The following is a 25,365-nucleotide window of genomic DNA, read 5'->3' on the forward strand; positions in this document are numbered from 1 at the left end:
TACTAGGCAATTCAGCCTGAAGTTTAGCATGTCATAAATACATATGACATGTCTATACATATAGTAAAAACTATAGGTATGGGACACCAGATGGTGAGCATCTAAGTTAAATATGAGCTCTTGCTCCCATCTGAATGGAGTTCAAACCTTAAGTCAGTTTCTTGGTATCTGAGATCAGTTAGCACGCTCTTTTGAGTTTGTTTCAGTGTCATGGAAATGGTTAGAATAGTCATGCCCCAGAGACTTTTTCAGGAGATTGTCACAGTTGTCTAGACCAAGGTGGTAACAAGGGAAATAATTAGAAAGCAAATCTATCGGTCATGGTGGAAGAGGGGGTAGTCAAGACCAATGTGCTGGTGTGAGCTTGGGCAGTGCCATTCACTGGAACTGGCAGCACAAGAAGGTTTGAGGGTTGTGGTGATTGTTTTGGAGAGGATTTTGCACACGAGGTGCTTGTGGTATTTTCCAAGCTTGGGAAATGAGTTTGTTACAGGTAGGCTAGGAAGCATCAACATATGAACGAATAACTGAGCCAGAGAAAAATGAGATCTGGTACAAAACATGAGCTAAAATTCATGTCAGTACCTTTGAGGCTGGGCAGAGAAAGGCTCTGGCAGAGACCACCGAGATGAAGCTGGCTCAGAGGCAGGAAGTACAGAATAGTGGGAGTTATGTCTCAACAGAAGAAAAAGAGCAGTTAAAGCAAGGTGTGGGAAATGTATTAGCAAGTAGTTATCCCTAACTTTTTCACACAGAGAGTCAAGCTAACCAAGGCACAAAGCAACAGACAGGAAAACTTAAGGACTCTCCCTGGTTGGGGCAGAGAGACTTAAGACACCATCATGATTAACTAACTGCTACTAGGAAGAGAAAGGTTGAAGTTATAGGCGAGTGAGGCAATTTTAATTCATTGGCCGTCTTCTCTTGAGAATCCGGAAGTGGGCGCCCCATACTTCACGGCTTAACACAAGGCTTTACCGTGGTGGGGGTGGGGAGCAGAGCTAATTCTCCTTAAGCTGTTTTTCCGGTTTTAACCCTTTCCTCCAAAAGACACCCTTACTGGACACTTCTGGTTACAACAAAGTAACGGACCCTGTAGCGCCCCGCAGCTAAACCTACTACCTCCCAAGTCTCCGCCCCCACCGCCCACCCCCGCTAAGAAGAACGATGGAGACTGCGCAGGAACCCGCCTACTGGCTGGCTCCGCCCCTCTTTCTTTGTTGCCCCCCCCCTACCGGGTCCTAAGTTCTCGCGAGAGTTAGCCGGCAGGTCCCGCGAGCTCAGACCCTGGGCCAGCTCTGCGGCTCTCGCGGTGTTTGCGCGAGACTGCTTCCTTCCTCCTTCCCCTGCCAGTCCGCCTGCCTTCCTTCCTAGCTTCCCGGCCTGGCCTTCCCCTCCTTCCCCTGCCGGCCCCCTCCCCGCAGGGATAATATGGTCTCCGGCGATGGACTCCCCAAGTGCAGGTCAGTTCCCGGCTGCCGCCTTAGCGCTGGCGGCTGGAGGCGTGCGCTGCCGTCCGCCGTGGCCCTCGCTCTGCTTTGCTTACGGTCCACCGGGGGTCTCCCCGGCGCTCGGGCTTGGTTGTTCCCCCTTCAGGGCCGAGGCCGCCAAAGCCAGGCCTCCCCGCTCGCGTCCCGCTCTTCAGCGGGGCGGTAATTCCGCCCCTGGTCGGGAGCCGCTGCTTGATATCGGCAGCCTCCAGGCCCCCGGGAATAACTCCTGGGATCGGGACAAGCCCACATCTTCCTCTACCCGCCCCCCTTTTGTGAGCATTGAGGTGGGGGAGACCTGGGTCCCTTCCTTTGGGTTTCACGGTGCTGGTTGTTCATTGCACTCAGCCGCCTGGAGTCCCTCCCTCTTTCTTGGCTTCTGGAAGTGGAGTGAGGGGCTTGCGGTCGAGGCTGAACGCTAGTCAACCGGTTCCCAGATTATTGCAGCGCCGAGGCTCCTCCCCCATCCACCTCCCTCCACAAAAGAAAAACACTATCCGTTCCGAGCGGACAGTGCTTATCTTTTCTCCTTTTGGAAGAAGATAGTGGCAGTGTTTAGGGGTCCCGCCCATCCACGTAATGAGTCTGCACAATGAATCTTTTCAACCCCAAGGTTGCTTCACCCTTCCCCGAAACCCTGAGTGTAGGAGTAGGGGGCATATTGAATTAGTGCGTAACCATAAGGGCATGTCTCTTAGCAGAATGTAATGTACCAATTTATCTAAATATTTTGATGGTCTTTTTTTTTTAAAAAATCTTAAGTGTTCTAACTATTGTTGGATTGTTAATTGTCTTCGGATTCTTTTAAAAACCTAACATAATAGTTTTCTCAAAACATTCTCTCTCTACTTAAGCAATTTTCAGGACATGTTTTCCGAATGCTTGGTTTAATCATTTAAACCATCCTTATTGTCTCCTGGACTTTTAACATTTTTAAGAGTGAAAAGTCACTGAGTGAGCTTGGTGGCTCATGCCTGTAGTCCCAGCACTCATGAGACAGAAAGGATGTGTGCCTCTGCTTGGAGGCACACATAGATTGCCAATGAGCTTAAGTCCAACCTGGGCTAGAGTGGCACACCGTGTCTCAACGGACAAAATTATCTTACCAGTTTTCTACTTGACAAGAGCCGTGGTTTAGAATTAAGCTATCCCAGTATGGTGGAGACTAGCCTGTGTCTATAATGTGGGCTGCTTCTCTCCTCCATCACTGTGGCCACACTTAAAACCACTTGCACCTTGTAGCTGCCTCACTGGGCAATGCAAATATAACATTTCTATTTTCCAAAACAAAATTTTGGGGAGTTTTCTCTTTGAATAAGAAATACCTCGTAACTGTATTTGATGAAAAGTTTGCTCTTTTTTTCCTCTCTCTTCTTCCAGGATATACTTTTGAGTACCTTATTGAAACATTGAGTGATAGTTCACCTAAGAAGTTCTTCAATGTACCTAAACTTGGAGGCACCAAATATGGTAATGTTGCCTTGCATTTTCTTGGGCTTCAGTTTCTGGTAATTGTAATTATATGTAAATAATAATATAGTTATAATTATGCACATTGGTCAAGCAGAGCTGAAGACATTTTAAATTTATTTCCACCATGTGGTAACAGGTACACCTACCCATGTCTCTTATTTACAAAACTTCCCTTGGGACATCTGGTTGAGGAAAATGGAAACCCATACATTAATTTCCCCTTTAAAGAGTTTAATTAATTAAATGGACTCTCCCACCCCCCAAAGAAGCTAATTTATTTTAAAAGAAAGCATAGCAATATTCTATAGTGACTTAAAGTATATGTTAACTTTTTCAAGTGACCAGTGCTTCAAGTTATTCTTTTTTTATTTGTATGGTTTTTGTTTATTTATTTATTTGTTTGCTTCTGAGACAGGATTTCTCTGTAGAACTTGACTGTTTTGGAACTCACTTTGTATACTAGTCTGACCTAGAACTCAGAGATCCACCTGCCTCTCCCTCCCAAGTGCTGAGCGCGAAGGTGTGTGCCACCAGTGCCCAGAGCCTCTGATTATTCTTTACACCGTCTTTGAATAGGATCATCAAGTGAGTCCCCTGGTTTAAATTGTTCTTCACTACACAGTGTGGTTCTCTGACACTTTGATAAACATTTGCACATTCCTAACTGGGGTCAGACCTTTCATTGGGTTCCCAGAAGAAAGTTAACCTGTTGGCATTGGATGAATGGAGTCTTGACTTTGAATTTTAGTTGTGTTGTTTTGAGACAGGGTCTTTTAAGTCCTAAGTTTGGCCTTGAACTATCTTGTCATTCCTGACTGGGCCCCTCAAGTGCTGGAATTGAAGGAATGCTCCACCAAGCCCAGCTCTTGACTTAGTTGAAAGTTGAGTAACTTTTTGGCCAGACCAAAGACCTGTTAAGGAAGCATGGTTGCTGGTGAACTTTCTGTTAAAGCTTTATGAAAAATATGTGACCAGCCTTACAGTTTGGAGAGAGATTTTTTTTTAATCCTTTTATTTCTCTTTTATAAGCAATGTAGATTTTTATGAATTTAAGTATTCTAGATTGTCTAGATAGTAGAATGTGTCTGGGTGCATTGTGAGACAATGTAGATAATTTTTAATGTCTTAGAAGATCCCCATCTTAGAATTAGATTGCGCTTCAAAAAAAACTAACCCCTTTAATGAAAGCAGTAGCCTTGATACCTTCTGTTGCAGTAATTCGTAGATAAAAGAGGTTAGTTTATTTTTTGTACTACTTGTCTTTAATTTATTCTATCCCTTAATGATTTTGTGTTGGCTTTAGAAAATTATTTACCAAAAAATGAAGAGGGGTCTTCGGCCTTGGGGCAGTGACTCAGTGGGTAAAGTGCTTGCCACAGAAGCCTGAGGACTTGAGTTCAGATCCCCAGAACCCACGTGTGAAGCTCAGCATAGTCTTGTGTATCTGTAGTTCCAGTTCTGGGGGGCAGACGGGCAAACCCTTGGGACTCACTCGCCCAGCCAGTCTAGCCAACATGGCAAGCTCTCTAGGTGAGAGACCCTATCTCTCTCAGAAAATAAGGTAGAAAGCAATAGTGAACTACACCTGACATTGATGTATGATGACATACATGCACAGACAGGCATATATCACACATACATACACACACATGCACAATAGGTTTTCTTTATAAACTCTTTTCTCCAAAAATACCTGATTCTGTCTGTCTGGTTACTTTTCTGTTGCTGTGGCAAGATACCATGACCAAGGCAACTAATAGGAAAACAGCTTAATTGGGGCTCACCGTTCTGGAGGTTTAGTCTTCATAACCATCATGGCAGGGAACATGGCAGCAGGTAGGCAGGCAGGCACAGTGTTGGCACAGTAGCTGAAAAGCTCATATCTTGAGACACAACCACAACTCAGAAAGAGCTCTGGAACTGGTTCTGGTCTCTTGAAACCTGGACGCCTACCGCCAGTGACACCACCTCCAACAAAGCCACAGCGCCCGGTTCTTCCCCAACAGTCGCACTGACTGGGGACCAAGTATTAAAGTATATGAGCCTATGGGGCCATTCTCAGTTAAGCCACCACACTGGCCTCAAAGGATTTTTGCTTTTGATGTGTTTTGGTTTTGAGATAGAATCTTATGTAGCCCAGTATATTCTGGAACTCACTATGTAGCCCAGGCTGGCCTCAAAATTCTGATTCTCCTGCCTCCATCTCCCAAATACTGAGATTGCAGGTATGTGGCACCACACATGATTTAGGCAGTGCTAGAGGTCAGGCCCAGGGCCTCTTCCACGCCAGGCAAGCACTTTACCATCCAAATTGCATCTTCCTTTATATAAAAGTTTTTAAAACCCAATTTGAACAATTTATAAAAGCCATATATCAGTATAGTATTTTGTACTTGAGAATAAATAATCTCTCAGGATAATTTTTGGAAATGTGCCCACTTGAAGACGACCTAGAAACGCAATCAGTAGGGAATCAAAAGCCATTGTAATGAAAGGGGATGATTAATAATATAAAAGTTAATTTATCTGATAGAGAATAAGCTATCATGGACATCTATATGTACTATTTTCTCATAATTACCAGAGTTATTTATTATAACTGTAATAAATAAAATACCTTCAAAAACAGTTTAAGATTTCTTGGTAAGGAAAAAGATAAAACTGTTGAGAATAAAGCCAGCCTATACCATCTGCTTCACTAACCTAATGTTCTTTTGGTTTTTGCTTTTTCAAGATCGGCTTTCTCTGTAGCTTTGGAGCCTGTCCTAGAACTAGCTCTTGTAGACCAGGTTGGCCCCGAACTCACAGAGATCCTCTGCCTCCCAAGTGCTGGGATTAAAGGTGTGCACCACTCCTAATGCCCTTTCTTAGTCCTTAGACAGGGTGTAATGCAAATTTATTTATTTTTAATGTCATTTATCTTTATAGAAATTATTTTAAAATTTATTTATTTATTTTTGGAGACAGGGTCTCTCCATAGTCGTAGCTGTCCTGGAACTCACTGTGTAGACCACAGTAGCCTTAATCACAGAGATGAGCCGGCCTCTGGCCATTTTACCTTTTGCTTTTCAAATTTTTATTCAGGGTGTGGAAGTGGACACTCATGAGATGTTGACATTTTGACCTGATTACTTTCGTGGATAACTGTGTTTTTAAACTTCTGAGTTGTCTGGTACTTTTTTAGTATACTCAGCAGAAACTTGAGGGAGCTTGGTGACTGTCTTCTCTGAATTAAGAATATACATATTCCCAAGGTAGAACAGGCTCTCTTGCTTGTAGTAGAGATTGCATTCTGAAGCAGCTGAATTGCCATTGGATAAAGGGCATGTGGAGGGAGGTCAACCTTAGAATTAAGTGAGCAGCTTTAGAGAAGCATGAATGAAGTTGTTAGGGATGGGGGGGACAGTAAAGAGACTGGCTAGGATGGAATTGACATGTTTAGCTTGCATGAATCTTTTAGAGTCTGTTATCTTTTCATTTTTCCTTCTTGCCTACTTTCTTAAACACAAAAATAGAAACATAGCTAGCACTATGTTCATACATTATCTTGTAGCCTGGCATGGTGGCACATATCTGTCATTCAGTGTCAAGAAATGGGTTCAACGCCAACCCAAACTACATAGTCAGCTCTGTCTCCAAATACTAAGGGCTGAGGATGTAGCTCAGTGGTAGGGCATGCACAAAGCTCTGGATTCAATCCCAGCGGTAGAAAAAAAAACAAAACAGAAGCCAACTCCTACATTACAATCTCTGAAAGAAAAATCTGTATTTAACATCTTAGGAAAATTTTTGTGATTTATAAGAATTGCAAACAAGATAATGCCTTAATGGATAAAGTCACATTTTTGTGTACATATATAAAAGATGACTATTCTTACAATGAAAATACAATGTGTATTATTATGTGACTTTTTGTTCACCTAATATATTATGCACATTTCACCATGTCATTTAAGTATTCCTGCTATCTGAATCTGCTCGATTTCTGAGTCAGGGAGCGTGAGTTCCAGTATAGAGGGCTATCTGTACTTTGCTACTGCTTTTAATGGCTACATAGTAAAGTTATTACTGGCTTTTCTCTTTGTGGTTACTCTAGCCCCTCTTCCCTTGCAGATGGAACTCAGGACCTTAATACATGCTAGACAAATGCCATACCACTGGTCTACATCCCTGGCTTCTAACACAGGCACACACACTTTTAATTCAAGCTACTGATACATCAAGTTGAAAGTGTGCTGTTCCTCGACCTCCATCACACACTTGTACTTTTATGTTCTTAGTATTTGCTGTCCCAGTCTCTCTCATGGTCTGTGAAGAACAAAGACAGTTTCCAGACACAGAAGGATAGGGGAGGAAAATATAGTCTTAACAAAACCAGGCAGAGGCTATTTGCCATTTGAAGACTGATCTCATTATTTGTTTTCTTTTTCTTTTTTTTTTTTTTTTACTGTCTACCTGAGTCTTCTGTCTGTCTAATTCACTGTACTTTTGAGTAAGTCCCACTATGACCACTTGACCATTTTCGTTTTTTGTGACTGGCTTGCCATCCAGTTAAGGTGATATCTCTGAGTGACTTTCTCTTATTGCTTTAGCTGGACTTGTTGGTTTTCCTTTGCTGATCCCAGTAATCCTGCTGGATGGGTAAACATGTATTCTCTAATCTTGTATCTTCCCTGAACTCTGGAAAGTGCTGTAGGTTGGGTAAGCAGTGACCAGCTTACTTACAAACCATACACAGTACATAGGTTTCTAAAGATCACATAACGTGACTCTGCAGTTATCAGGTACAGTTATACATTTAACCTGGAACATTGTGTTCAAGAGTTTGACTTTAGCTTTGTTTTTCATCTTTTGTTCCTGATTAGTCTCTGATTAAAAGAAAGTGAGTGACCCTTGCTAACTCAGCCAAAGTAGAATTTATTGTGATGGTATACAACTTTCAGACCAATTAAATCTGGCTGACTGTCAAGAAAATAGGCAGTGGGCCAGTACTGATGGCATTCTTTGTTTTTCTCCCAGGGACTTGATTTTTTTATCCCTTCTACTCAGGCCATTTGATTAAAGACAAGCCTTCTGGGTGTGCTTACTTCATACATATCCCTAAATCCCAAATAAGAAATCTCAGTCCTTAGCTTAGTTTTTTTTGTTGTTTTTCCTTCCTAGGATGGATCTCACTCAGCCCAGGATGGCCCTGTACTCTTGATTTAGCTGAAGTTGACTTTAAACTCCTCCTGCCTCCATTTCTGAGTGCTAGGATTATAGGCATGCTGTTTATATGGTGCTGGAGATCAAGCCCAAGATTTATGCATGCCAGGCAAGCATTCCGTCAACTACAGCTGAACCACAACCTCAACCCCGTATTGCCTAGTCTTAATAGCAGCCAATTAGCCTTGTCTTGGAAGCCTGGGTTTCTTTCATCAACTTTCTCTCATATGTGATAGCTGTCTTTCAGAACTAGATCTAAAGTTACTGCTCACAAGGATATTTATGTTCCTGAGTTTATTCCAAGAGTACCGACAAAATGTTAAAGCACCAGCTCCCATGTGGAGAAGGCCACGGTGAAATTGGCAACTGCTTTTGTTGTTGTTTTAATAAGTTGTGTAATACATTTGGGAGGTATTAGTCACTGTTCTACCGTTAAGAGACACCATGACCAAGGCAGCTCTAAAAGAAAGCATTTAATTGTGGGCTTGCTTACAGTTTCAGGGGTTTAGTCCATTATCATCATGGTGGGGAACATGGTGGTATACAGGCAGACATGTTGCTGGAGAAGTAGCTGTGAGTTCTGTATCTTGCACCGCAGGCAGGCAGGCAGGCAGGCAGGCACTGGCATGGGCTTTTGAAATCTTAAATCCGCCCTCAGTGATTTCCTTCAATAAGGCCAAACCTCCTAATCCTTGGATTCTTTCAAATAGTACCTCTCCCTAGTGACTAAGCCTTCAAATCTATGAACCTATGGAGGCCATTCTTATTCAAACCACCACAATCTGCATAACTCATTGCAACATTAATATCTCAAAGATGAATAAATATAATGAGCAGACGGTGTAATGCTAGAGAGTTAATAGTTAAGTTTATTTTGTTGTTGTTTTGAGATAGGGTCTCCCTATGTAGTTCTGTCTGTCCTGAGACTCATGGTGTGGACAAGGCTAGCCTTGAACTCACAGAGATTTGCCTGCTTCTGTCTCCCAAGTGCTGGGACTAAAGGCATTTGTCATTATGCCTGGCACTTATTTGAGAAATGTCTGCTAACTGCCCACATTTGAGTAGCCGTGGTTTATGAGTTGTTCAAGTGAAAACTTGAAAAAATCGGGGCTGGAGAGATGGCTCAGTGGTTAGGAGCATTGCCTGCTCTTCCAAAGGTCTTGAGTTCAATTCCCAGCAACCACATGGTGGCTCACAACCATCTGTAATGAGGTCTGGTGCTCTCTCTGGCCTGCAGACATACACACAGACAGAATATTGTATACATAATAAATAAATGTTTAAAAAAAATAAAAAAAAATAAAAACTTGAAAAAATCATTTTACTTGAACTCTTAATAGTATCACAGATGTTTTTCTCCAGGCAATTAGGCAATTATTGTATTTTTTCTAAAGTGTTTTTTGTTTGTTTGGTTTTGATTTTTTGAGACAGGGTTTCTCTAGCTTTGGAGCCTGTCCTGGCACCAGCTCTTGTAGACCAGGTTAGCCTCAATCTCACAGAGATCTGCCTGCCTCCCTCTGCCTCCCAGTGCTGGAATTAAAGGCATGTGCCACCACCACCCAGCTTAAAGTTTATTAATTAGCTTACAAGTAGCAAGTTTCCTTATAGCCTTTTCATCCATCACAGCCATTGTACTTTGATGTTAAACAGAAAGGCTGTGTATGTACTTCATCACACAGAATTAGAAAAGATTTTAGCAGCTAAATGTTAAGAAATCAACACTCTTCTTCAATGACATCTTAAATGAAATTGGTCTTTTTGTGATTAGACCATATAAATACTAGTACAGTTTGGTGCCACTGCCTTGAGTCACCAAGCACTCAGTTTTGGCTTTTGTTCTTTGCTGTTTTGAGATGGGGGGGTCTCACTCTAGGCCAGAACAGCTTTGATCTCAAGGAAATCCTATTTCAGTTTCTTGAGTGCTGGGATGATAGGCATGAGCTATTAAGCCTGGCCTCACTATTGGGTTTTTTGTTTGTTTTTGCTTTTTCAAGACAGGGTTTCTCTGTAGCTTTGTAGTCTGTCCTGGAAACTAGCTCTTATAGACCAGGCTGGCATCTGTCTGCCTCTGCCTCCCAAGTGCTGGGGTTAAAGGTGTGTGCCACCACTACCGGGCTTCACTATTGGGCATGCAAAATATCTGTATGTTAAGGTACCTGCTGCCAAGCCTAATGATCTGAATTTGATCCCTGGGTCCCAGGTGATAGAGAGAACAGCTCCTCCAGCAAGTTGTCCTCTGTTCTCCACGATCATAATGTGACACATAACCCTCCCACCACCACAATAAGAAAAACAAAACACTGGAAAGGCCAAAATGTTAACAAGGGAAAGAGAAAACAATGTCTCAGTTGACCTCGTTGGCTGTTCGGAAGAATTCCAGAATCTCAGGAGCCCTGGGACCACATTTTGAAAATACTAGTGTGGATCAGGCTTGAAGGTTGACAGTTTGTAGTGGGAGTTTGGACTGTGAGTGGTGATAGACAAAAAAGATGGGTCAGGAACATTGTTTCAAAGCCAGGTGTGGCGGGGCACACCTTTAATCCCAGTACTCAGGAGACAGAGGCAGGTGGATCTCTGTGAGTTTGAGGTCAGCGGTCTCCTGATTGAGTTCCTGGACAGCCAGGGCTGTTATATAGAAAAAACACTCTTGAAAAACCAAAAAGAAAAGACAATGCTTCTTTTTAAAAACTCCTTGTACTGGGTATTGAACCTACGACCTTGAGCGTGCTAGGCAAGCACTCATTTGAACTCTTATCTTCGACCCTTCCTTCATTTTTCATTTTGAGATAAAGTTTCAAAAAGTTTACCACGATGGCCTTGAACTTTACTCTAGTCCACGCCAGCCTTAAACTTCTGATCTTGCCTGTGCCCAAGCCCAGCTGCGATGCTTGTGCTGACATAGATGTCTGAATGGATGATAGCGACAGGAAGTGAAACCAGAGGTGGCAGTAAGGAGCCAGGGCAGAGTGGAAATCACTTGAGTGGGAACTTACCGGGACGCAACTAGGTATGGAGTTTAGAAGACCAATCTGATCTGCAGAAAATATTTTAGGATTATTGGTGATGTCGAATGGGTTAGATCCCCACATGGGGGTGGAGTGAGTGAAGGTGGGCAGATAGGCATGATTGAAGCTGCAGTAGCGACTAGAGCTTCTAGGGAGACCACTAACGTGTGAGAAGTCAGCCTCCACTTGAAGATAAGTTAACAAGTTGGCTATATCTGTGTTGGTTTCTTAACAGGCATGTTGTTGAATAGGGCTGTGTAATACCTGTAATACAAGCTGGCTATGCGAAACTGAGAACTAATGGAACCTGAATCTTTAAAATGGGCAATAAGTATTGTCTACTCTTTGCTCTAAAGTAGTGGTTCTCAACCCTTTAATACATCATGTTCTGGTAACTCCAACCATAAAATTATTTTCATTACTATTTAATAACTAATTTTACTACTGTTATGAATCATAATGTAAATATTTTTGGAGATAGAATTTGCCAAAGGGGTCTCAACCTACAGGTTGAAAACAAACAAAGGGAATTTAGTGCCTTTTGGCACATCATTTGGAAGGCATGGAAAACTGTCTTTAAATGACATGCTGGGGAGAAAATTGCAAAGAGCTGTTTTGTGACTCTATGGAAAAAGTTGTTTGAAAGAGAAAATTGTTAACTTTGTTAACTTGTTGAGAGGCTATTAGAACTCTTAACTAGGCATGGTGGGTGTGATGCCAGAGACAAAATGAGTATTAGGGAAGATATGGAAAATAGAAGCCTCATTCATTGCTGGTGGGAATATAAAAGGATACCACCACTTCAGAAGATAGTTGGGCTGTGGGTGTAGCTCAGTGGGAGCATGTTTGCTTAGCATCTACAAGTCCCAGGTTTCAACCCTTCTTAATAGCACCAGTGAATGAATGAATCAATGGTTAAGCATAAACTTATCATATGACCTAGCTATTGTATGTACACAGTGTTCTTTTTTAAAAAGATTTATGTGTATTTATGTTTTATTATTTTATTTTATGTATATGGGTATTTTGCCTGAATGTATGTCTGTGCGCCATGTGTGTGCCTGATGCCTGTGAAGGCCAGAGGAGGGTGTTGGGTCCCTTGGAGTTAGAGTCACAGATGGTTGTGAGCCACCGTCTGTGGGTCCTAGGAATTGAACATGGTTCCTGTTGAAGCCAGTGTTCTTAACTGCCAAACCTCTGTACATAGTATTCTTTTTTTTTTTTTTTGGTTTTTATATTATGTATGTGCACAAGAAAAATCAAAATTGGTAATCTTAGGAACCCTTGTTCATATGAGCTAAAAATTGTACCACCCTAAATCTCCTACAGTTGGTAAACTGAAGCACAATTTGGTGAGTAATGGAGTACCACTTAGTAAAAGAAGTTAACTGTGGATACATAATGTAACAGGGATGAACTAAAAAAATATTAAATTGCTCACTTGGAAAAGGTAAAATATAAGATGCAAAATATGTCTCAATTTAATTATTTTTGTTTAAAAAAGCAGTTCTTGAATAAGGGAAGTAATACAGACTAACTGAAAATGCAGAAAAGCTAAGTATTGTATGGCTATTCTTGGGGGAAATTGAAAAAAAAAATGCTTCTTTTCTCCAGACAGCAGACCAAAAAGACCACTTCAGTCATCTTTGGTGAACCAGGGGGTTATTTGAGTTACTTACAGGAATATGGGATATTTATAACAGCTGATAGAGTCTCTGCTCTCCCAGCGATTGCTTACTGCTAATAGGAAAGGCCTTGTGACCCTTCCTGAGTCTTCTCAGCCTCCCTCTTTACAGGAGAGAATGTCTCAATATAAAGAATGCAGCTCCGTAACACTCCCATCTCTTCCTCCTCTCCCATTTCTTCTGTGCCTTCTGTAGCACTATTCCCTGAGCCTTGAATAGAAATGGGAAATGTACATGTCTCGTTTTCTCCCATTTATAGCTTAGCGCTGGGCCACTATGCTATAGGAATAGTCAGTCACTTACTCTCGGGAGTTTGACTGGTAGAGTCTCTACAGTAACTACCACCCACTGCAAAACATTATAAAAGACTCCCTCTACAACAGACAGCAGTAGTAAGTGCAGGAGTAAATACGGATGTCTAGAAGGCATTTTGACAGGCACATAACATCTGTTTAACAAAAGAGTAGCAGCAGCTTCCCACCAGGGCATATGGCCTCCAGAGCTACAGGTCTTTGCCCTGGCTTACAAACCAAACACAGGCTGGATAAGTGGAGAGAATGGGAGGAGGTGAGGGAATGGGAACTTGGATTGGTGTATATAATGAAAAATGATAGTTTGTTTTCTTTTTTTAAAAAAGTAGAGATAAAATTAAAAAAACAAAAAACCACAGGCCCCCTCCTGGAGTGGGCTTTAAATCGGAAATCAGTGACAGCCAGTGCCACTGTTTACTAGTGACATGTTGGTTGTACAGTGCTCTGGGTCCATACTCAAGCAGGTACAGTTGCCACCGGAGCCTGCATAATGTCAGAGATAGGGAAGGAACATTTGTTTCAGTTCCATCTTTATTTCTTCATCTTGTTCAGTTAAAGCAGCAACAAGAACTTAACAAAAGCAGCAGTAATAGTTTTTATGACTTGGGCCTCTCTGACCAGCAACTTAACTTATAGGGAGGTAACCTGCCTGTGGCTTATTTTTAAATAATTATGGCTTCTAGACATTCATTTTTCCACCCACATAGTTTCTTTAAATTCTGTCACTGCTGATTTTACTGTCTTTCCTGATGCTTTTTCAAAACTGTAATACACTTGGGAATTAGTATTGTGTAAAACTTTTTTCTTTTTTTCTTTTTTCTTCAGAGACTGTGGACAGGGTCTCTAAAGGTCTACCAATATCTTACATCTTTCCATGAAATTGGCAATTTGCTTCTAGATTCAGCATCTAAAGAGACACTAACATAAGCAAATTCCAGTATCCCGTGGAATATTATCCATTATTTAAATAAATAAATAAAACCCATTATTTCTATCCATTGTTTCCTCAAAAAAACAATCTTGGGTTCAGCATGATTCGTTTGTCTCTGTAATCCAGAGAACCATCCTAATTTCTCCTAATTTCATCCTAATTTCTTGGATGTTGTCATTGGGTGTCTGTATCTCCCCATACCTCATGAACTAGATGGTGTCGGCTTTTGTGTTCATCCTGCCCAGGGAAAGGAGAGCGGAACTTACTCGTCTGCTGCATTTTCTGCTATAGTTGGACTCTTAAGCAGTCTCCACTCCTTAATATGCTATACCACCAGCTTAAATAATTTAAGTACACTCCTAAGGTGAACTGAGTCTTTTCACACATACCCTAACTTCTTGATAAATTGTTGCTCAGATTTTAAAGTTGTCCAGAGGCTCACAAAGTACTGTTTGACTTCTTGTCAGTTTTTCCCCTAGGAATACCAGCTCTGTATAGAGCAGGGCACATGCACTTTAAGGTACCTGAAGAGGCCCTTTATCTGCTTTATCCTTCTGTCATCCTCTCTTGGTTGCTTTAGCACTTTATAAATTGATTTGCATGTTATTATAAATCATTTAGATCCCCTAGAGCCTTTTCTATTTCATAAAGACCACATCTTACCATGGGGCTCAGCAAAGCCACTAAAACTTCATTTCTTAACTCTCTGGCCCAAGTAAGTTGAGCATCACATACTGCTGCTCACAATTCCAGATGTAATGGTTGTCCTTTTTTATTGTCTTCAGGGACGGATATACATGGGACTGGACTATGATGGTGTATTAGTGTCCTTCATGGTTTATATTAGTAAATCCCCTAGGGACTGATTTTGCTTATGCTTCGGCTTATGCAGCTTTTGTTTTAAGAAGGGAAGAGTAGTTTTATTACTCAGGTTCTTTGCTTCCCATGATACTTAGATTCCCAGTCACATCCATGTCCCACAGCCTCACAAGCCAGACTGAGGAACTCTTTCATTTGCTTGAGAAGTCTGAACCATCTCTCCAGTTCCTAAAAAGGCTGTCTTAATTCAAGCAGTTCAGAGGCTGTTCCCTGATTATACTTTCTTCTACAGTGGCTATTGTTAAGGCCACTGTCTGCACATTGAATCATAGATTTTCCTTCCTTGACATTAAAGGTCAGACCTGAGGGGTGAGTTCTTTCCATTTCTGTCTCATTCTCTCCTTCCTCACTGACTGACTGATTCTTCCCATGGGTTCCAAGTCTTGATCCCAGAAAGGATTCTTTTTAACACAGATCATAATTGTATTCTACCTTTCTTATGCCACTTATTTGCCAGCTGTAAGAAATGGCATGCCAACACTCTATCTTGTCCTCCATTTTTCACATTTTCCTGTCAGATCTTGCTAATGTGGAGAATAGTATCTATATGTCTTTTTTCTACTTAAATTTTTTTTTTTTTTTTTTTTTTTTTTTTGGTTTTTCGAGACAGGGTTTCTCTGTGGCTTTGGAGCCTGTCCTGGAACTAGCTCTTGTAGACCAGGCTGGTCTCGAACTCACAGAGATTTGCCTGCCTCTGCCTCCCGAGTGCTGGGATTAAAGGTGTGCGCCACCGCCGCCTGGCTCTACTTAAAATTCTTCTACAAGCATATCTTCCACAAGTTTCTTAAGAAAGGAAGATACTTGGGAAATAAAATGGATTTATTCATTGTTCACCTGTTTATAAATTTCAGGAACAAAAATAATTCTTGAAAATTTGGAGCATTACTACATAGCTTTCCAGTTTCTGTTGTGCCAACTCAGAAGCCCAGGCAGTCTGATTGCCAGTGTGTTTCGGGTGTTTGGTCTACTTAGCCCATGACCAGATGCACATCATACTGTTCAAAATTATGTTGTTTGGCTCCTTTTGTTGGCTCTTATGGATTATAAACATTGCAATTCTTTTAAAATAATGTATTTATCTATTATTTTGTGTGTGGTGGTGGTTTGAATGAGAAATGTCTCCCATAGATAGTTTCAGTTATTTGAATGCTTGGTTCCCCGTTTTATCACTGTTGAGGGAGGTGGCTCAGTCTCGCTGGAGTCATTGGAGTATGTCACTGAAGTCAGATTTTTGAGAGTATGTAGCCTCACCCTCCTTCCAGTTCACTCTTTCTGCTTGGTGCCTGCATTGGAAGATGTTATAGGTGTTCTAGTTTTATTCTATTGCTATAACAAGTGCCATGCCTGAAAGTGACTTAAGGGAGGAAAGGATTTATTTCATCCTAGGCTTCCAGGTCACAGCCTGTTTTTGAGGAAAGACAGGGTGGGAACTCAAGCAGGAGCTTGAAGCACAAACCATAGAGGGAAGCTGCTTTCTGGCTTGCACTCTGGCTCACTGTCTTCTCCAACCCAAGACCGCCTGCCTGGACCTCGTACTGCCCATAGTGGTCCAGGCCCTCCTACATAGTTGATAATCCAGACACAACCCCCAGGCTGATTTGATCTAGGCAGTTTCTCAATCGATTACTCCAGACTATGTCAAGTTTACATTTAAGACTAATTGGGACAACAGGGGTGTCTTCATTCTTTAGTATGAAATACTCTAGTAATTAGTAGATACTCTATCCTTTTCTATATTTATACTGAAGAATTTGCTGTTGTAATTTTTGCAATGTGTAGATACGACTGTTCTCTTGGTTATAGTAGTATTTTTGTCTGTAATCAGATATTCTGCCTTATTCAATACGGGTCCTGTTGGAAGCTGCTGTACGAAATTGTGATGGCTTTTTAATGAAAAAGGAAGATGTTATGAACATTTTGGACTGGAAGACCAAACAAAGCAATGTTGAAGTGCCCTTTTTCCCTGCCCGTGTTGTTCTTCAAGATTTTACGTGAGTGACAGCCTCATTTTTATATTACTTTGTATTGTAAGTGCATTTGTCTCTAACTTGATGTGGCCTCATTTCCACATGTAGAATCCTCAGTATGGACCGATTTGTTTAAAATTCTTAAGTTATATCATTCATTCTCCATATATGCAGCCTTCCATCTCACAATAAAGTACCATTTCTTTACAGCACCCTTCAAGACTGGCCCTTCCTGATCTGACTGTTTATGGGATATTTATTGGAATCTTGAACTAAAATGTTGGAGAATGTCCCCCTCATCCACTCACACAAGCCTAGTTTATGTGCCACTGATGTGTGGTATCTCTAGTACGTTGCTGCTTAATGCATGTGTTACTGTTCTGTAATCATCAGTGTGTCATATTTGAGTGGTATCTTCAGTATGAAAAATATTGAAGTCATTTGGTACATATTTGTTTTACATATATATATGCAGATGGACAAATATAAAAGGTAAAGGCTATTATGAATAGCTTTGAGATAATGCAAGGGCTGTGGGGGAAGGGCCTAGAGGAGAGAGTTGCACAGCCAATTATGGTGTTCACTTAGACCTCCAAAAGTCATCTCTTTTGATGTTGGCAGTTCTACTCCTAAAGTTCTCAGATACTATTGGTGTTGATTCTCATTAAACTAGGGGGTATATCTAACTGTAAATCAGAAGTACATTATCAAAAATAAACACACAGCTAAAAAGAGATGGTTTTTAAAATGGAAGCAAGTGAGTATTAAGCATTTAGACCTATAATTGGATTGTTCTTTATTTTTCAGTGGAATACCAGCGATGGTGGATTTTGCTGCTATGAGGGAGGCAGTAAAAAGTCTTGGAGGAGATCCTAAGAAAGTCCACCCTGCCTGTCCAACAGATCTCACAGTTGACCATTCTTTACAGATCGACTTCAGTAAATGGTACTGCAGTACAGACATGTGTGAAAAGTCACCCTAGTTAACTGGAAGTGGGTAGTGTGGAGGTAGAGGAGTAATAGCTCTGGCACAGAGTAAAGCCTGTTGTGCTCAGAACTGACTTGTACATTAAAGAAAAAACAATGGGACTTGGATTAGTGTAATTTTCTGTACTTTGAGTTTAAAGCTGTTTTCATATTTTTGTATTACTGTTAACCATCTTTGATGGAAATGTTTATGCTTATGACCTGCTTTTGGAATGGATATCTGAATATCTGAATTAAGTTTTTTTTCTCTCTCTTTTGTTTTTGTTTTTGAGTCGGGATCTTGATATTTAGCTCTTATGGGCCTTGAACCCTGTTTATAAACCAGGCGTCCTCAAACTCCTGTCTCTTCCTCTCCCAGGCAGTAGAGTACCAGGCATGCACCAACACAGCCAGCTTCAGTTCCTTTTTGGTTTTTAGTTTACTTACCTTTTAGAGAATCTAAGAATTTTCCTTTAACTGGTGATTGAAAATGCTGTCTTCCTTCCATTGAAGTAAGTTTCGTGTATTTCTAACGTAGTTGGCCAAGGGAAGGCTAGAGAAGCTTTCTGGTCTCTGCCAGCAGTCTTTTACATTTCTTAGAGTAGTGGAGTAATACTGAAATTTACTCTAACTCATGAAAGAAATCAATACCCTGTATAAAACTGTATGTTCTTTAAGACCTTTTGTCAAAAGAGTATATTGTATTTGCTCGGAGTTACTCATATTAGTATAGAACATTAAAAATGATTATGTCAGATGTGGCTTTAATCATAGCACTGGCAGAGATAGGTGTGGCTCTCTTGAGTTCAAGGTCAACCTGGTCTAGTGGGGAATTCCAGGCCAGCTACAACTACATGGGGAGATTCTGTGTCTTAAAGAACTCTCTTCTCCTCTAGCATGTCAAATTAGAAGAAATTTACATCCGCTCTTGGGGAGGTGTGTGATTATATGAGGTGTTTGGGATTATGTTTTTACCTTCATGAACAGAAACTACTTCGGTTTAGTGTGGTGGAGAGAGTTGAGACAGTATCTTACTGTGCAGCCACGGTGAGCCTTGAATTCCTGTCAGTCCCCTTGCCTCAGATGGCAAGTGTGCCACTATCCTACCTTGTTTTTTCTCTTTTATAATCTGAAATGCTTTTCTAACATCAAGCTAAATATAAGCCTGTCTTAGGGTTTCTGTTGCTGTGAAAAGATAACATGACCATGGCAACTTTTTATAAGTAAAACATTTAATTGGGGTGGCTTGCTTACCACCAGAGGTTCAGTCCATCATCGTCATGATGGGGGGCATTAGCGGCTGACTGGCAGACACGGTGCTGGGGTAGTAGCTGAGAGTCCTACATCTTGTAAGCACTGGGAAGTTGACTGAGACACTGGATGGTATCTTGAGCGGAGGAAGCCTCAAAACCCACCCCACAGTGACACACTTCCTTCAACAAGGCCATACCCATTCAACAATGCTACACCTCCTAATAGTGTCACTCCCTATGAGATTATGGGGAACAATTACATTCAAACTACTACACAGCATTCAGACATCATTAACTCACTGATGTGAATCTTTTTTTAAAGCTCAAGTTTCTTTCACTTGTACTTTATTATTTTGTTTCCTTTTTGAAATAATAGTGCAATACAGAATGCACCAAATCCTGGAGGTGGTGACCTACAGAAAGCAGGAAAGCTCTCTCCACTTAAAGTGCAGCCCAAGAAGCTTCCGTGCCGAGGCCAGACTACCTGCCGCGGATCGTGTGATTCTGGAGAACTAAGCCGAAACTCAGGAACATTTTCTTCACAAATTGAGAATACGCCCATCCTGTGTCCTTTTCATTTGCAGCCAGTGCCTGAGTATGACATTGTTTCTGTTAATATTTTCGAGCCGGGCGGTGGTGGCGCACGCCTTTAATCCCAGCACTCGGGAGGCAGAGGCAGGCGGATCTCTGTGAGTTCGAGGCCAGCCTGGTCTACAAGAGCTAGTTCCAGGCCAGGCTCTAAAAAAAGCTGCAGAGAAACCCTGTCTCGAAAAACCAAAAAAAGAAAAAAGAAAAAAAAAAAAAAATATTTTCGCTGCCAGGTTATTTTTTAGTTAATATCATACTTCTGATTCCTGTTGCATTGCTTTCACAACTTACCTTCTCATTTGCTTTCTAGAGCTGGGCTGGTTTGGAGCTCTAGGCATTCTTCCTGCCCCAGCCTTCCAGGTGTTGTCATTAAAGATGTGCGCCACCATTTTTACCCGCTATAAAGTTGCAATTTTTTTTTGTTGCTCTTTACTAGTCAGTTACTAACTTTTTTTTTAAAAAAATTAGTAAACAGGGCTGGAGAGATAATGGTTTAATAGCTAAGAACACTTGTTGCTCTTGCAGAGGACTGGAATTTGATTCCCAGAAGCCACAGTGGTTTACATCCATTTGTAACATCAATTCCAGGGCATCAGATACCTCTCTGACCTCTGTGGTCGCCTCATACATATGGTACACAGATATGTAGTCACCCACATACACATAAAAGTAAAATAAAAACAAATATAATAAACAAAAATACTTTTGGCTTAAGAAGTATTAAAACATTTAAAGTTTTAAGTAGCTAGAAAAAGTATTCACACATATACATGGTAAATGCCAAAATGATGCAGTAATTTTGTCTGTCTTTGAATTGAATCTGATTTGAATCTTCAACTTCAGTCTAGTTCTAAAATCTTGGTTTAGTATTATTTATAAAACTTTAGGTTATAGTGATATCCTACATCCTTTCTAAGGATTAGATGTATTCTGATTCCTTTGCTGTATGGTTTTAATAATTTTATGTAATAACTCCTTAATACCCATTTCCTGCCATGGCTGGGTGTGTTGACATAAGAGAGTAACACCTTTTATATACAAAGTAGCATTCTGACAATGCTTACTGATTAAAAATGACTGATATAACAAAATCTTTATTTTATTTTGTATGTAATGTTTATACCTGCATAAGTTTAAATGCTCCACAAACATGCAGGAGCCCTCAGAAGCCAAAAGAGGGCATCAGAATTCCTAGAATTGTAGTTACAGGTGATTGTGAGATACCATGTAGGTGCTGGGAACTGAACCTGGGTCCTCTGCAAGAGCAGTAAGCTGTCTTAATTAGGAGCCATCCATCCTCAAAAATTCCTGATTTTTTTAAAAGTTGTTTCTATATAACTGTAGAATAAAGTGTTTAATGTGGTATTTTTATTTCTAAAGATGTAAGCCGGTTCCCATCTACCTGTTTTAACTGGCACAAAAGCCAAGGGAGTGATAATGTGCACACTTTTCTCTGACCACACTCACTACCCTGTTCTTTCTAGCACAATTTAGTTTACTTTTATCATGGTCTGACTGGCTTCCCACAGCAGTCTGAGCGCTGATGTGGAAGCTGCCTGTTGTACTCAGTAAAATAATAATTCCATAGCTGTCTTGTGTGCTGGGTCAGGCAGAAAGGACTTTCTTGTTGAGAGAGAAAATAATCTGGAAAAAAGGAACTGAAAATACTTATGGGCATTTTTTTAAATGTGTGAGAATGAAGACTTAGACATAAGGCAAATGAGTTTTTACTAGTACATGTATTTAATACCAGCTTTTCATCCTTTTAGACCTGAGACAGTGTTAAAAAATCAAGAAATAGAATTCGGCAGAAATCGAGAGAGGCTTCAGTTTTTTAAGGTATAAATGATTTGAGGAATTCTTGATTAACATTTATAAAATACTAAACTTGTACAGTTTTCAATATTTAAACTTGTATTTAATAAAAGCTTTATAATCATGGAACTTTCTTCTACCATATTATTTTGGAAACCTTTATATTTGGCATAAAAATAATGAAAATAATGGCCGTATTTTAAGTGAGCCATCCACAGTCTTGTTCATTGGCTTTCCTTGGGTCTTAGAGCACGGTACCTGGCCTAGAATTTGATACATAGTTGAGAATGGCCATGAACTGATTTCTCCTGCCCCCATCTTCCAAGTGCTGGGATTATAGGTAAACACCATCGTGCCCAGCTTAATTTGGTTTTAATGATCTTCAAAATACATAGGCTCAATATTTGTGTATTTTTAGTATTATAAATTTGGAGCAGACCATATTGAACATTATAGTGTCAGTATTTATTTGTATCTTGATTATGAATACAAAGTTACACAGTGTACTAACACTTGTGTCTCTTAAATCCAAACACATTATAGTGGAGCTCAGGAGCTTTTAAGAATGTTGCTGTCATCCCTCCTGGAACTGGAATGGCCCATCAAGTGAACTTAGAATATTTATCAAGAGTAGTTTTTGAAGAAAAGGACCTGCTCTTCCCAGACAGCGTAGTTGGCACAGACTCTCATATAACCATGGTGAATGGATTGGGAATTCTTGGGTGGGGTAAGTAAATATCTCAGTATAATTTGGTTTATTTTTAAGAAGGAATACCAAGAATATTATCAGAGGCCAGAGATCCTCTTTGAGACGGTTTCTCATAATAGCAACAAAGGAACAGACTTAAGATTTTTTGAATTATAGTAAAGATGATTTATGAAAAAAAAATTGTATACTGCCAGCACAGCACCCGTCAGGCAGTTCCCACACTGGGTAATGGTGAGGTCTGTAGCAGTGCTGATGGTGGCTGTGGTGTCACATCCCCTGCTGCCTTTATAGACCCAAAATCCGTCAGGTCATTTTGTTCTGTCCTTCATGATCTCTCATGTCTCACAGCCTTGCCCACCATCCCTATGTACAACTGTTTCAAGATTAAGCACAGTTGCTTCTTGAAATCCCTAATCCTTGTAGAATCTCATCAATCTAAAAGCACCCCAGTCTGCCAGTCTGTACTTTTTTTGAACTGTTCATATATATATAGTATACAATATTCTGTCTGTGTGTATGCCTGCAGGCCAGAAGAGGGCACCAGACCTCACTACAGATGGTTGAGAGCCACCATGTGGTTGCTGGGAATTGAACTCAGGACCTTTGGAAGAGCAGGCAATGCTCTTAACCACTGAGCCATCTCTCCAGCCCCTGTACTTTTTTTTTTTTTAAATGGAGTATTATAACTTGGGTTTTTTCTTAGTTTCAGTTCATGAGACTAAGGCACAAGCTGGGTTGCATTCTTATCCAGGTGTTTGTTGGTCATTGAACAGTGCCTAACATTCTCAGAAAATGCTTTTTCAATTTTATATTAGGATAAAAAAGATACCAGTTTTTTCAATTAAATAAGTGGAGTCATCCTTTATAAAGGGTTCAGGTCCAAAGTCCACAGTGACAGTAACGTGGCAGCTCCTCATAAGATGCCGTGTGAGTCACACTCGTGAGATGTGGGAGATTTTAAAATGGAAGATGACTAATCTGAATTGTCGTTAAATGTCCTTTGCTGATGTACTTGTCCTTCTTAACAGGAGTTGGAGGCATTGAAACAGAAGCAGTTATGCTTGGCCTGCCAGTTACTCTTACTTTACCAGAGGTGGTTGGATGTGAGCTAACTGGCTCGTCCAATGCTTTTGTTACATCCATAGATATTGTCCTTGGCATCACAAAGGTAAGCTCAAATATTAGTTGTTACATAAGTGGAGCAGCCCCATGAGAGCCCAGATTTGAATTTATGCTTCCATCCTTAGTTCTCACATTACTAGCTATATCATAAAGTTACCATAGTAATTACATTAAATGTAACATAATATATACTTGGAAATACATAAAAGGTCATTATGTACTTGCTACCTGTCAACACATTTATTAAATAGCTTTATTGTAAGCTTATGGGTGAGTTACTGTTGTAATTATTTTAATTGAGAAGAAAATACATACAGCCTAATCATTTTATCAAAAGAGCACAGGGCTCAATACTAAGTAGTAGACCAAGTCTTCAGACCCAGGAGTCCTTGCCCTTGACAATTATTCATTATTGCCTCAATAAATAACTTGTTGACCACTTGGATTTTTAAAATGTTATGTTAAGCCAGGTGGTGGTGGCGGCACAGGCATTTAATCCCAGCACATGGGAGGTAGCTCTTTGTGAATTGGAGGCTAACCTGTTCAGTATATCAAGTTCCAGGACATACATACATACATACATACATACATACATACATACATACATACATACAAACAAACAAACAAAACAAGCAACAACAAAATGTAATACTTGGCATTTTAATTAAGAAGTCAGGTGTGGTGCACATGCCTATAATCCCAGCATTCAAGAGGCTGAGACAAGAGGATCATAAAATAAAAGGCCAGACTCCAAAAAATAATTTTTGTGTGTGCATGTGTATGTATATATCCGTGTTTATGCTTTTGCAAGTGCAAGAGGCATCACCCATAGTTGTAATTTTGGTGCCTTTGTTTTGAGACAGAGTCTCTCATTGGCCTGGGCTGGGACCTCTCTAAGTAGGCTGTGCTGGCTAGGGATCCACCTCTCTGACTTTCCAGCACTGGGTCACAGCATGTGCTGCCGTGCTTGACTTTTTGAAGTCGGGTTCTGGGTGTCAAGCTGAGGCCCTCGTGCTTACAAGGCCAACAGTTCTACCACTTTACCAACTGTGCCATTTCTCCAGTGTCTATCCCCAGGTTACAAAAGCATTTTTATTATATTATATATTTGTGTATGAGTGTGGGTACATATGGGTGCCGTGACTTACATGTGGAGGTCAGAAGACAGCTTTCAGAAATTGGCTTTCTTCTGTGTGGATCTGAGGAACCAAACTCAGCTCATCAGCCTTGGTGGGAGGCACCTCAGCACCCTGAGTTGTCTGACCCTCCTCCCCATTTTTTACCTCCCCCCCGAAATAAAAAAGCTCAAGACAAAAAAAAATTATTAGGTAATGCTTTGGAACAGTCTGTGGTAGAAATGTGATAGTGTCAGACTTACCCATTGTCTGTTTGCACATACTTTGAGGTAGTGCTGGCTCTATATATGTTTAGGATGCTGAATATTAAGTTGTAATATTGCAGTCTAGTTTTTCTACTTTTCACTAAGTTCCATTTGAAAAATAGTTGCACTTGAGACATGGCGTCTCTCATAATTGCAGTGTGGGTTGCTCTCCTCAGCAGTGTTGTCTAAGTTATTGATGAGACAACTTTGAAGCTGCTCCTCAAGGTGAAAGAGCAGTGCCATCTTCTCAGTAGTGATAGTGATTCTTTTTCTCTAAAGGAACAGTGCACAATTTATTCCCATCTTCGATTTTAAAGGAACTAGTTCTTGAGAGTTCCTATAAACACACTACTTTCAATCCCTCTGTCTGTTCTTGCTTGACAGTATTACTGTTTGTGTGATTTGACAGCTTATTGTGAGAGAATTCTTAACTATTATGTGTATTTATTGGATATATTATTTCTCTGTTGAGGTTCCTCTCTTTTTATGGTCTTTATAGAATTAACCATCTTATTTCCCAAGTACATATTTAAAGATGATAACATTTAACCTAATTTATTTTTCTTTTCTTTTTCAAATATTTTAT

At 40.5% G+C, this 25,365-nt stretch overlaps 1 protein-coding gene across 1 annotated transcript in view; it reads left to right on the forward strand.

Annotated features, from left to right (window-relative positions):
* The first annotated feature begins 1,270 nt into the window (after window positions 1–1,270).
* Window positions 1,271–25,365, forward strand: part of Ireb2 (iron responsive element binding protein 2) — a 46,813-nt gene continuing 22,718 nt past the window's right edge. The window contains exons 1-8 of the mRNA XM_038322002.1: window positions 1,271–1,463; window positions 2,871–2,960; window positions 16,805–16,970; window positions 17,754–17,891; window positions 19,541–19,759; window positions 21,522–21,591; window positions 22,111–22,294; window positions 23,305–23,444. Of these exons, the coding sequence (XP_038177930.1) occupies window positions 1,445–1,463; window positions 2,871–2,960; window positions 16,805–16,970; window positions 17,754–17,891; window positions 19,541–19,759; window positions 21,522–21,591; window positions 22,111–22,294; window positions 23,305–23,444 (1,026 nt within the window). The 5' untranslated portion in view covers window positions 1,271–1,444. The remainder of the gene's footprint in view (window positions 1,464–2,870; window positions 2,961–16,804; window positions 16,971–17,753; window positions 17,892–19,540; window positions 19,760–21,521; window positions 21,592–22,110; window positions 22,295–23,304; window positions 23,445–25,365) is intronic.

Source organism: Arvicola amphibius, chromosome 3 (genome assembly GCF_903992535.2).
Source record: "Arvicola amphibius chromosome 3, mArvAmp1.2, whole genome shotgun sequence".
Taxonomy (NCBI): Eukaryota; Metazoa; Chordata; class Mammalia; order Rodentia; family Cricetidae; genus Arvicola; species Arvicola amphibius.